We start from the raw sequence: 12,857 nt of genomic DNA, 5'->3' as shown, positions 1-12,857 counted from the left end.
TTCCCATATTCAGAGCTTGAATCTGATGGTTCTCCTGGTCTCATCGTTCCTGCTGGAACAGAGGGAAAAGGCCCTAGCCAATTAATCTTTGTGGCAAATTGTATGCCAGTTAGAAAGTGTAACTTGTAGTCATTTGTATCCTTGTCATCTCAAGGTTGGAATGTTGCAATTTTGTCTATCTGGGGCTGCCCTAAAAGACCATCCAAAGGGTTAAACTTGTTTTCTGTGCAGCTTGCCTAAGGTGAATTTTAAGAGTCCCAACTTCAGCACCAATTTGCCATACCCCCCTGTGCTAAAGAGATACCCTCAATTCTGGATGCTGGCAAACTCACCTGAGCCAGGAAGCTCACAGGATGATCATATAACACAGACCATTAGCGTAAGATTTAATAGGTTTGTTGAGAAGGTAATTGAGGCTCATTCAGCCAATTCCTCATTTTCTTTAATTCAATTTTTTTTTCTGCCAACATCTTGATGCTACCACAAAGGTTAACAGTGGTAAAAGATTGCTTTGCGCTGTGTTTTCTGTTTGTTGTAGAGTATATAAAGTAGTGGCCAAAATTGTGGAAACCTTTTGGGAAAAGTGTATTTTTGAGGTTTGATGGCTAATAACACCCCCCCCCCTTTTTTTTTGGAGTTTCAAGATAATCACATTCCACTGCTGGAATGGCCTGGGAATAGCCCAGACCTTACCCCAATTGAAAATCTATGGAGCCGACTAAAGAAACTTGTTAGTCAAAAAACCCAGCAATAAAACCCAGTTAATAGAAGCCATCATTCAATCTTGGTTTCACATTAGAACAGTTGCAGAACTAAAAGGCTTGGTTCACTCCATGGGAAGAGGTTGTAAGGTTACCCAACTAAGTATTAACTGACATGGTGATCATTTGGGTATATCTCATTTTTTCTACGTGTTTCACTTTTCATCTTTATACTGTAACTGCTATTCTATTAGCAAATCCTTCATAAAAGTTATTGCATTACATTCTCAATTAAAATATCTTTCCATTGATTATATAATTTTGTGGTACTACTCCCCCTCCCAAATGGTGTTAGTAGCTAGTTTTAGAAAATACACTTTTCCCAAAAGGTTTCCACAATTTTGGCCACTACTGTATATAATTGTGTTTTGTGGGACTTTTATAATGTGTCGATATAATAATGTTGCATATAATGTTGATTTCTCCATTTGTAAATTGACCTTTTTTGTTTTTAATGATAGGAACCTGGGTCTGATTGATGCCTCTATCCATGTGATTCAGTTGTTACAGAAATTAGAAAGTGATCTGGAATCACACTTGATAGGTAAGTATTGGGCAACTGCTGTTATTGTAATCTTATAAATCAGCCCCCCAAACTTCTCAACTAAAAACTGTTGTGCCTTTCTGAACACACTCACAGTGTTAATTTTGTTGTAGAAGTGGTGTGAAAAAATACCCCCAGCTTCATTTTACAAAAACATTTCTTGGCAGGCTGAGCCAGTGGTGGGTTCCTCCTAGTTCGGCCCGGTTCTCCCGAGCGGGTAGCAGTGACGATATGATGTCACCGAACTGGTTCTGCCCCCCCCATCCCCCCCACGTTCTTCTTACCTTTTATTTGGCCCCACCCTCAATCTATTGCTGCCTCCTGAGTCCCAGCTGATGGCTAGAGGGGAAAAAACTGTTTAAACTCTTGCCGCGGGGCTTCAAAGGGCCGCCCTACAGCTGATCAGTGTTAAAAGAAAACAAATGAGTAGACCGGTGTCTGCAAAAATACATGAGTAGATCAGTGCCTGCAAAAATAAATGGGTAGACCAGTGCCTGCAAAAAATAAATGGGTAGATCGGTACAGGTCTACAAGCAGTTAAAAGCCTGGTAGACCAGTACCTCTGCTAAATCCTAAATAATTGTCACATGACCATCAAGCCACACCCACAAAATAAGCCACGCCCACAGAACCAGTAGTAAAAAAATTTAGAACCCACCCCTGGGCTGAGCGATGTTCTTAACATTAAGAACTATCGAATCATCCTCTTAAAATGTATTACATTCTTTATGGAACTTCATTAGTGTCCCAAAGGTGCTTTTTTCAAGAGGCAACTGTACTTTCTGATTTTTCTTTGAAGACATTTCGCTTCTCATCCAAGAAGCTTCTTCAGCTCTGAAGCGTCTTGGATGAGAAGCAAAACATCTTCAAAAAAATCTCCCCAGAAAGTCCAGTTGCCTCTTGAAAAATCACCTTTGGGATAACCATGACCTGGATGACTGAGAATCTCCATAGAAACTTTATTAGTGGTAGATTGAAACACTGTGGCTTGTTATCTACATGTTCTGTAAATAATATTGAAAAGAACCTTTATGCATGTTTTATATGTTTATGGAGGTTCTGATGAAAACCAGGTTCTTCAGAATGGAGATACTGTATTTTTCGAAGTATAAGACGCTCCGGACTATAAAATGCACCTACCTTTTTTGGGGAGGAAAACAAGAAAATATATTATCTTAGAAATAATTTAGTGTATATATTAAATTCTTGCTGAATTTAAGTGTCAAATGGGTTAAAGTAGATAATTTACCATATTTTTCGGAGTATAAGACGCATCGGAGTATAAGACGCACCTACTTTTTTGGTGAGGAAAAGAAGAAAAAGAAATCTGCCTCTGCCTCCCAGCAATTTTGCCTCGTTGCAGCAAACAGCCTGCTTTACTTTCATTTTCAGCACAGCCTGATTGTTTTTAATGATGAAAAGAGAGAAGAAATATAAATAAGTACCCAACTTTATGAGTTGTGTGGTGTCTGCTTGTGCACATTTGTGTGTGTATGACATGCAGTTATTCCATACAAACAACCTCAATATTTTTCCTTAGTCTGTGAAATGAAATATTCTGTACAAACTAGGGATGAGCTACATAACTACATGCAAACATTAAATAAGATTTCCATCCAGCGTACAGATTATTTTTAAAAAATGCACATTTCATTGGTTGGAGAAAGGAACCCTAAATAGAACTGGGGGATGTTAAAAATAATGTAATTTTTTCCTTCTCTAAAACAGGATGGTTCTGAAAAAAATATCTCCTAGGATATTATACTAGTCAATATTTAATTGAGAAGAAATGCTAATTATTTCTGCTAAATTCTTCAAGATACATAATATTTAACCGTCAGTTTTTCCATTGCAGATTTCTGCATTTATTATTTTTAAATTTGAATTTCCCTTTAAATAGTACATCTTATTAGTCTAAAATTCAGGGCAAACCCTTTTCAAGTAACTAAAGAAAAAAAATTACATTATTGTCATTGTAGTAGACAAAAATAACCAGCAGAGTAACTATAATGTAACCTGCATCATTTTTTAAATAGTTATTTAAAAAGGATATCCCTGAATTTATTTTGCTTTTGTTCTTTTCTACTTCAAAGAAATTAGTGCCAGTTTTTACAACTATGATCAGAGCTATAATTATATTGTCAAGTTAATATTAAAGTTTTCATTTCTGGGGATAATGGCATATGTGATGAATATACATCAAAATGTTGAAACCTATGTGTGAGTTTTTATTTGACTTAACTGTTGGATTTGTCTTCTAAACTGTTTCAAAAAGTTTTTTTGCCTTCTGATACTACCAATACTATAAATTGCTATAAAGTCTCACTTCCAGTAATATTAATATTTGGCTTTTGAGTTGCTTGTTTCTTACCTCCCCATAAAGATATCTCTGAATTTGTTGCAAAAAGGAGTCATATTTCATACTGCACAACTTCAAATGAAAAATAATGTTAGTTATTCCCAGAATCCATGAAAGACTTCCTCTTGAAATTTTGAATTTATTATAGGCCTTGAATATCTTCAAATAAAATCTAGCATTTTTGGAGCATTTATTAAACAAAGCGATTATTCTGTGCGTGAGAGGGAAAAGCAAAGCAAAGGAGGAAAACTGGTATTACTGCAATTCTCTTTTTAAATATTTATGTCGGTGATTAAACAGTAGGAAAAAAATGGGCAATTAAGCAGAGAAACTATTACCATACAGGCATGTTTTTAAGTGATCCTTCAGTTGGGACACCTGGCAATAAATGCTTGTTTGACTATAGAAAGAAGTGGGTTTTCCTACCAGCATTTAATTGATAGAGAATGTGTTTCTGTCCAATCTTACAACTAACACTTTTAATAAGATCTCTGAACTGTGCAGTATTGCTTTCCATTGTCCTGTTTCTAAACAGGATATAATTCAAAAGAAAACAAAAGATCCTTCCAGAGAAAATCAGTATGTGAAATAATTTTAGTCTAACAGAAATAATTTTGTTACCAATGTAGGTCCAATTGATGTAGTAGCATGTTTTCACTAAAATCAGTTCAAAGTGAAGTCACCTTCATGGCTACCATTAACGTTCCAATATATCTTCACCATTTCTAAGCTGTTATACAGCAGAAGGCAGGTTGAAGTGATATCCTAGGCATTTTGATGCTGTTGTGTATAGGATGTGGATTAGATTATTTCTGTTTGCCATGTTGCAGTTGACCCAAATTGTCTGTCTGTCTGTCTGTCTGTCTGTCTGTCTGTCTGTCTGTCTATCATTTATCTATCTATCTATCTATCTATCTATCTATCTATCTATCTATCTATCTATCTATCTATCGGTTCGATTTATATGCTGCCCTTCTCCAAAGACTCGAGGCGGCTTACAATGCGTTAAGCAATAGCCTTCATACTTTTGTATATACCTGCTTAGTAGGGCTTTCGGCCCCCCTTAAGCGGTGTTCTTTTTTATACAAAGTCAGCTTATTGCCTCCACAATCCGGGTCCTCATTTTACCTACCTCGGAAGGATGGAAGGCTGAGTCAACCTTGAGCCTGATGAGATTTGAACTCGCAGTAATTTCAGGCAGCTGGCAGCTAAGTGCTACTGAAGTGCTACTTAACAGCGCTTTAGTCCGCTGCTCCACCAAGGCTAATTAGTTTCATTTGCACAATAATGTATGCCAGGTTCTGTGGGTTGTTCCAGATGTCTAAGGGATGCAGTTACCTGACAAACCATGGACTCTTTTTTGCAGTTCCAGTTTGTGATGGTGTAATTACAATGCATGCTCTGCATGTATGAATGTAAATGGGTCAAGGAAATAAGCCTTAAAAGCAAGTTTTAAAAATAAAATAAATATAAAATCAAGGTTTGGTTCTTGCCTGTGTTTCCCTGAAAATAAGACCCGGTCTTAAATTTTTTTACCACCAAAAAAGCACCAGGTCTTATTTTTTGGGGATGTTTAATTACTGACTCACCTTGCGGCAGCACCAACCGCCCCCCCCCCAGCAGGAATCCGCTGCTGGCCCACTTCTTCTGCAGCAGGAGCTCTATTATCGACTGCAGAGGGCTTTCCAAAAGGGCTTCTGATGGTGAAACGGAGGCCCGGGGGCGATGCTAGGGTTGCCAGGTCTGCTTCCAAAAAATAGCGGACAAGCGGGGGGTGGGTGGGTTAAGTAGTAAAAGAATAAAAAAAAATTTACAATTAAATTATATATTTTCTTACAAACAATTTACAGTAGGCCGTCGTATTTGTTCTGTCGGTTTCGTTGCTGGTAATCCATGCAAAAGTAGCTTCCAAGTCTTTGGTGTATTTGCACACTTCTCTCTTTCGTTTTAAAGAATTCGAAATCTCGCCGCTGTCAATCTCATCACTCAACGCCACTTTAGGTCAGTCGACACAAGCTACAATACATTTTAAAAATGTGAACTGTACATAATTTTATAATATATTTTTATTTTAATCTCATCATTAATTTTTTCGGAGAATCGAGTTCAATGGATATTCGATCTTTGTCTCATTCTAACTTATGAAAAAAAAGGCAAAACGCGATTCTCCTATCCTTCTTCTCTTAGACTGTACAGCATTAGATTACGTACCATTTCATCATAAAGCTTTTGAATAAAAAAAATGTCCATTATTTTGTGAAAAAAAATAGTGAACATAATGTGAAAAAAGCGGACTGTCCGCTCAAATAGTGGACACCTGGCAACTCTAGGCGATGCACCAGTCAATCTGGACCTCGTTTCTTGGCTGCAGAGGCCTTTCCAGAAGGCCTCTGATGGTGAAACAGAGGGTGGGGGCGACGCACATCAGCAGCAGCAAGTGGCCGCAGAAGTGGGCCTACAAGGCGAGCAGGTGTTGGGGTGTGCGAGGCCTGGTAAGTAGGGCAGCTCCATCCCCCCATCTCCACCCTAGCTTAATTTTTACCTGTGTGCCTTGCCCACCCCGTGCACGGTCTTAATTAGGGCTTATTTTGGGGTAAGGCTTATTTTGGGTGCACATGTAAAAAATCAAGGTAGGGCTTATTTTCGGGGTAGATTATATTTTTGGGGAAACACGGTAAGTGTGTTTTTGCCTGTGCTAAGTTCCATGCAACACACTATGTACTAGTAGTATGTCCCAGGTTTCTTCAGAAATAAATAGGCAGGCCTTATTTTAGAGGGATATTTGTGTGGAGCGTAGGACGCAAGCGTTTGATCAATTAAAAGGGATCAAAAGGAAAAATTAAGAGCCTGATAGTACAGTGGACTAAAGCACTGTTATTAACATCTGCTGCTTGCAATTACTGCAAGTTCAAATCTCACCAGGCTCAAGGTTGACTCAGCCTTCCATCCTTTCAAAAGTAGGTAAAATGAGGACCCAGATTGTGGGGGCGATAAGCTGACTTTGTATAAATATACAAAAGTATGAAGGCTGTTGCTTAACGCATTGTAAGCCGCCCTGAGTCTCCGGAGAAGGGCGGCATATAAATTAAAGCAAAAAATAAAATAAAGTAATGGGCAACAAGCTTGGAAATATGTTCTTGCTGTTTCATTGAGTTATATGCACTCTCTAATGGCTTCAAAAAAATCAAAGGTGCAAGCAAATTACGGGCCATGAGAACATTTAACCACAGGCCACAAATATTGTGAGCTCAAAACATTCAGCATACCCCGTAGATTAAAACTGGCAAGTGAAGGAGGACTGCAGTTACCCAGGTTTTGATGAAAAAAAGAAAAAAATCAAATGTGGTCAACCAACGTTTTGCCCACTGTTCCCATAACATGATTGTCTCTTGAACTGACGTAATAAAATCCAAAGCCTGATGTTGCGGGGAGAAAAGGAGTTATTCAGACTGTCTTAATGGGTGGATGGTTTTTTTTTTTTTCTCCTCCCAGTAGCTCAGTAATTGATCAAAAAGTGTAAGATTTCATATCACCATTTTGTAATTCCCTTTGAATGACATACTACAAAACATTTCTGATGGGATCAGTTTGGGAATACTCCCGAGTGATTGTTTTCATATGTCTCCGCCAATAAATCAGATTTTTTGGTGTGTTTGTGCGTCGCAGAAAGTAGCAAGCAGCAAGTAAAGCCTTCAAACAGTGCAAAATATTCTGCTGCTTGACAATTAAGTGGCAGGGAATCATGTGCATCTGCATACATTTCTCTCTAATTGACTCTGGACTTGTTTTACCAGTTAGGATGTTTTTTTTAAAATATATATATACACACACACACATACGCATGCACATATACACACATATGCACACACACAGTTTCTTTGTGATAGCATAGAAGCAAACTGGTCTACCAGCATTTGAGCTGAAATAGAAATAGGGTTGGACAGAGACGATATTAATTATAATTTCTTTAAACACGTTCCTGCATACATTATGTTACGCTTGCCAACGTTCACCCCTTCTTGTTTCTTCTGAAAGTTTTGCTGGCAAATGAGATCAGATCTGAGTGTGCCCCTCCTGGAGAATGGCACATAAAAGTAGCTGTTTGTTCAGGTTATGTGGCTCAGTGGCTAAGACACTGAGCTTGTCGATTGAAAGGTCGGCAGTTCAGCGGTTTGAATCCCTAGTGCCCGCGTAACGGGGTGAGCTCCCGTTACTTGTCCCAGCTTCTGCCAGCTTAGCAGTTCGAAAGTACGTAAAAAATGCAAGTAGAAAAATAGGGACCACCTTTGGTGGGAAGGTAACAGCGTTTCGCGCACCTTTGGCGTTGAGTCATGCCGGCCACATGACCACAGAGACGTCTTCAGACAGCGCTGGCTCTTCGGCTTTGAAACGGAGATGAGCACCGCCCCCTAGAGTCGGGAATGACTAGCTCATATGTGCGAAGAGAACCTTTACTTTTACCTTTAACCGGCAAATCACGGATGCTTTTACATGTTTTCGTCTCCTTCTGTCATGGGTGAATTATCCAATGACTGTTTCAATAGCTAGGCTGCTAAATGCTTTGATAGGTATCTTGTGTTTAGAGCGGTATCTCTCAGCCTTGGCAACTTTTAAGATGTGTGGACTTCAACTTTCAGAATTTGTCTTAAAAGTTGCCAAACTTGAGGAATACTGATTTACAACAGCTAGAGCCCTATTATACCTGGTGAAGTGACCTCTGCAAATTCTGCCAAGAATGTACATGGGGAATTTTGCATCCACAACTTTCTGGACATGTACAGGTAGTCCTCGACTTACGACAGTTCATTTACAATGGCACTGAAAAACACGACTTAACAACCGTTTTTCACAGCGACAGCCGTTGCAGCTTCCCCATGATCATGTGATCAAAATTTAGATGCTTGGCAACTGACTCACCTTTATGACGGTTGCAGTGTCCTGGACTCATGTGATCCCTCTTTTGGGAACTTCAGACAAGCAAACTTCATTGGGGAAGCCAGATTCACTTAACAACCAAGGTTACTAACTTATCAACTGCTGTGATTCACCTAACAACTGTGGCAAGAAATGTCATAAAATGGGGCAAAACGCACTTCAGAAATATCTCGCTTAACAACATATCAGGTGCGGTCGTATGTCAAGGACTACCTGCGTTTTGTCATAAACATCAAGTTGTCCCATCTGTTTATATACAAGACAGGAGTAAGACGGTTGCTTTCAGGAGTTGCCAGCAGATGGTGCTATTTCCTCCACAGGACTTTCTCCTATTGGAATGCACCTTGCCATTACATAAATCACATTGCATTGCATTTAAAAACTAGGCGCATAAGTGAGTGTTTCCTCTGAAAACGGTACAAATGTTAGAAGAATATAATTATGAAGAGTTGTTGCAATAATGCTGTTTACTTCTACTTGTAACATGTTGATTATAAATCTTAATTAGGATGTATGAACTTGCAGGTTTCATCAGTATCTGAAATGGGGGAGAACTTGTTCCAAAAGAAAGAGGAAAAGGCCCTGATATAATATCTGTACACTTATTTTACTAGGGACGCGGTGGCTCAGTGGCTAAGATGCTGAGCTTGCCGATCGAAAGATCAGCAGTTCAGTGGTTCGAATCCCTAACAGGGGTGAGCTCTCGTGACTTGTCCCAGCTTCTGCCAACCGAGCAGTTCTAAAGCACGTAAAAAATGCAAGTAAAAATAATAGGGAGACCACCTTTGATGGGAAGGTAACAGTGTTCCGTGCGCCTTTGGCATTTAGTCATGCCGGCCACATAATCACGGAGATGTCTTCGGACAGCGCTGGCTCTTTGGCTTTGAAACGGAGATGAGCACCGCCCCCTAGAGTCAGGAATGACTAGCACAAATGTGCGAGGGGAACCTTTAACTTATACTTATTTTTAGAGAGATCTGTATTTTTTTTCCCCAAATGCCATGCAAACATAGGAGTTAGAACTGAGTCCTTTAACCATATCAACTTTGTTTGTTTTTGTGTTTGACCCCCCAGTTGTCTCACAGGGCCTCTTGCCTGTTTACTTTTAAAATGTAGGCTGTCAATTTTATATGGTTTAATGTTGTAGTTTAAAAAAAAAAATAGATTGCATGTCATCGGGACCAGTTGGAGAGTTGGGAGTTTTGGCCACTAGAGGGCACTGTGATATGCTGTTTCAGAACACATGGCTAGACTTGGGACTCCCCTAAGTTACCGCGAATTGTAATTCTGCAGCCCTTTTAATGGGACAGTGTTAAGACGTGACATTCAACTTTTTCTTCTTAAAAGAGAGACCTTTTAAAGCAGTTGATCATATTCCTCCCTCCTTTTCTTGTTTGGATCCATACAGACTTAGTGACTACCTTCCACCTGTGATGGTTATGCTTTCTTAGTCAGATATCTGTATTATTATTATTTTTTTATGAGTAATGAATTTCTAGTTGTAAGGGATGTTACTTCATTGAATGTAGGTTCTGGGCAACTCTTCCAAATGGGATGTCTTTCTTAGGAAAAATTTTCGGCTATTTGTTGTATTACACCAGAAGGGTAGGCCCTCACGAATCTTTTTGTTTCGTAGGAATTCATTTCTCAGTCTTTCAATAATTTCCAGAATGGCTTAAATTAAATAGCGAGATTTGTGTTTTGGGAGTATTTAAGCTCAGCAAAATTAGGATTACTTGGTAGAATTGTCTACACCAGGGGTCTGCAATCTTAAACACTCAAAGAGCCATTTGGACCCGTTTCCCACAAAAAAGAAAACACCGGGAGCCACAAAACCCTTTCCGTGCCTGACTATTTCTTGAGTGGCTACAAAACTAGTATATGTAGTTGAATTAAACGTTCTGAAACTTTTCTTTTCTTGGATTTATCCATGGTTGACCTACCAGGGGTTGAAAAGCTCAATAAATCGCGTGCCGGTGGGTGTCGCACATTGGCGGTTGTGATGCATATTTTGAGCGATAGGGAGCCGCAGCAGAGGGGTGAAAGAGCCACATGCGGCTCCGGAGCCGCAGGTTGCTGACCCCTAGTCTACATGGTGAGCCAACATTCACAAAATGAACGTTAAGTTCAAATCTATTTTAAGATTGACATTTTGCTCAATTTCATACTGCATGTATATGTGTGTATGTGAATTTTGGAGTCCAAGTGGATAGTTACTTCAATATGAGCCAAGAAGAGTGTGCGGCAACAACCAAAAAAAGCCAATGCAATCCTAGGCTGCATTAACAAAGTGATAGAATCGAATCACCAGACATGTTAGTACCGCTTTACAATGCCTTAGTAGGTCACACTTGGAATACTGCACCCTGTTTTGGTCACCACAATGTAAAAAGACGTTGAGACTCTGGAAAGAAGAGCAACAAAGATGATTAGGGGGTTAAAGACTAAAACATATAAAAGCGGTTGCAGGAATTGGGTATGTCTAGTCTAGTGAAAAAAAGGACTAGGGGCAGGGGTGGGTTCTAAATTTTTTTACTACCGGTTCTGTGGGCGTGGCTTATTTTGTGGGTGTGGCTTGGAGGTCATGTGACTAGGTGGGCGTGGCTAGCTGGTCAGAGTCATTTCTGGAAGGTCCTTGTACTTACGACCAGTCCTCGCACTTACGACCCAACTCATTTGTTTGCTTTTAACACTGATCAGCTGTAGGACGGCCCTTTGAAGCCCCAAGGCAAGAGTTTAAACAGTTTTTTTCCCTCTAGTCATCAGCTGGGACTCAGGAGGCAGCAATAGATTGGGGGTGGGACCAAATAAAAGGTAAGACTAACGTAGGGGCGTGGGAGGGTGGGAGGGAGAACCGGTTCGGTGACGTCATATCGTCACCCCTACTGGCTCGGCCGAACCGGACCGAACCGGGAGGAACCCACCACTGACTAGGGGAGATATAGTAGCAGTGTCCCAGCATTTGAGGGGCTGCCACAAAGATGAGGAAGGAAAACTATTGTCCAAAGCACCAGAAGGCAAGACAAGAAACGATGAAATGGAAACTAATCAAGGAGATAAGACCTCTAGAACTAAGGAGAAATTTCCTAACGGTGAGAACAATCAACCAGTGGAACTGCCTGCCTTCAGAAGTTGTAGGTGCCCCATCACTGAGACTTTCAAGAAGAGTCTGGACAGCCATTTGTCTGAAATGGTATAGACCAGTGATGGCTAACCTTTTCTGGATGGAGTGCCCAAAGCATGCGCGCCCAAACCCCCAAAATGCAATGCATGTCCGGCCCTCAAGCATGCGTGCCGTGGCCCCTGCATGCGTCCCACCACGCACCCATGCATGCCCCACACTTGCACACATGCACAGCTCCTTGCACGCACCCCCGTGCATACATGCGGCCACGCACGTGCCTCACCCCTGCATGCATGCGCAGTCCCCACACCTGTCCCTTCCCTCACGCATACGCGGCAGAGACCTGATGACCAGCTGGCCAGTGGGAGGCCCGCCTGCATGCGCGGTGGAGCTACACTGGGGTGATGGCTCGTGTGCCCACAGAGAGGGCCCTGGCACGCGTGCCATAGGTTCGCCATCATGGGTATAGACTCTCCTGCTCGAGCAGCGGGTTGGACTAGTAGATGACCCTTCCAACTCTGTTAGTCTATGTTCTATGTGCCTAAGGACCTTGGAGCAAGTTCTTAACCCCGAGGAGCTCCACAGTGGAGAAGCCAGTGTTAACATCAAATTCTTAACTATATTTGGCTTGTTTGGGAATGAAAAACTAGGGAAGATAAAACTCAAGAATATTTTCTTGCCAGGGAACTCCTGACGCACTTAGGTCTTTCTGCTGGATGAGGAGTCGAGGGAGAGCATTGGGAGGAGGCGTAACTGCTTTCCAGAATTCTGGTTTGTCTTTTTTGTCTGAATACAGATTAATTTGAACAGTTGTTGATAGCAACGTTTTTGTGTGTATGCATATCTTCAAGTCAGTCTCGACTCCTGTGGACTGCCTCAGATGCAATTTTCTTGGCAAGATTTTGGAAGTGATTTTTTGCCATTGCCTCCTTCCTTGGGCTGAGAGAATATGACTGACCCAAAATCACTTAGCTGGCTTTGGGTTTAAGGCAGATCTTACAGTCTCCCAGTTTCTAGACTGTTGCTTTCATACATACATACATACATACATACATACATACATACATACATACATACCCTACTTTTAGGGTACATATGTACCCTGGTACCCTAATTTTAAATTGTCTTTCTGTT

The 12,857-nt window shown here is 40.7% G+C and overlaps 1 protein-coding gene across 1 annotated transcript in view; it reads left to right on the top strand.

Moving 5' to 3' along the window:
- Nucleotides 1–12,857, top strand: part of ATXN10 (ataxin 10) — a 76,237-nt gene that overhangs the window by 8,869 nt on the left and 54,511 nt on the right. The window contains exon 3 of the mRNA XM_070947133.1: nt 1,223–1,305. Coding sequence (XP_070803234.1) covers nt 1,223–1,305 — 83 coding nt within the window. The remainder of the gene's footprint in view (nt 1–1,222; nt 1,306–12,857) is intronic.

This window comes from Pituophis catenifer, unplaced genomic scaffold (genome assembly GCF_029215685.1).
Source record: "Pituophis catenifer annectens isolate HBS135680 unplaced genomic scaffold, rPitCat1.0.hap2 SCAF_7, whole genome shotgun sequence".
In the NCBI taxonomy this organism is placed as follows: Eukaryota; Metazoa; Chordata; class Lepidosauria; order Squamata; family Colubridae; genus Pituophis; species Pituophis catenifer.
Note: the sequence above shows the minus strand (reverse complement) of the source record. Positions and strands in the feature narration are given on the sequence as shown.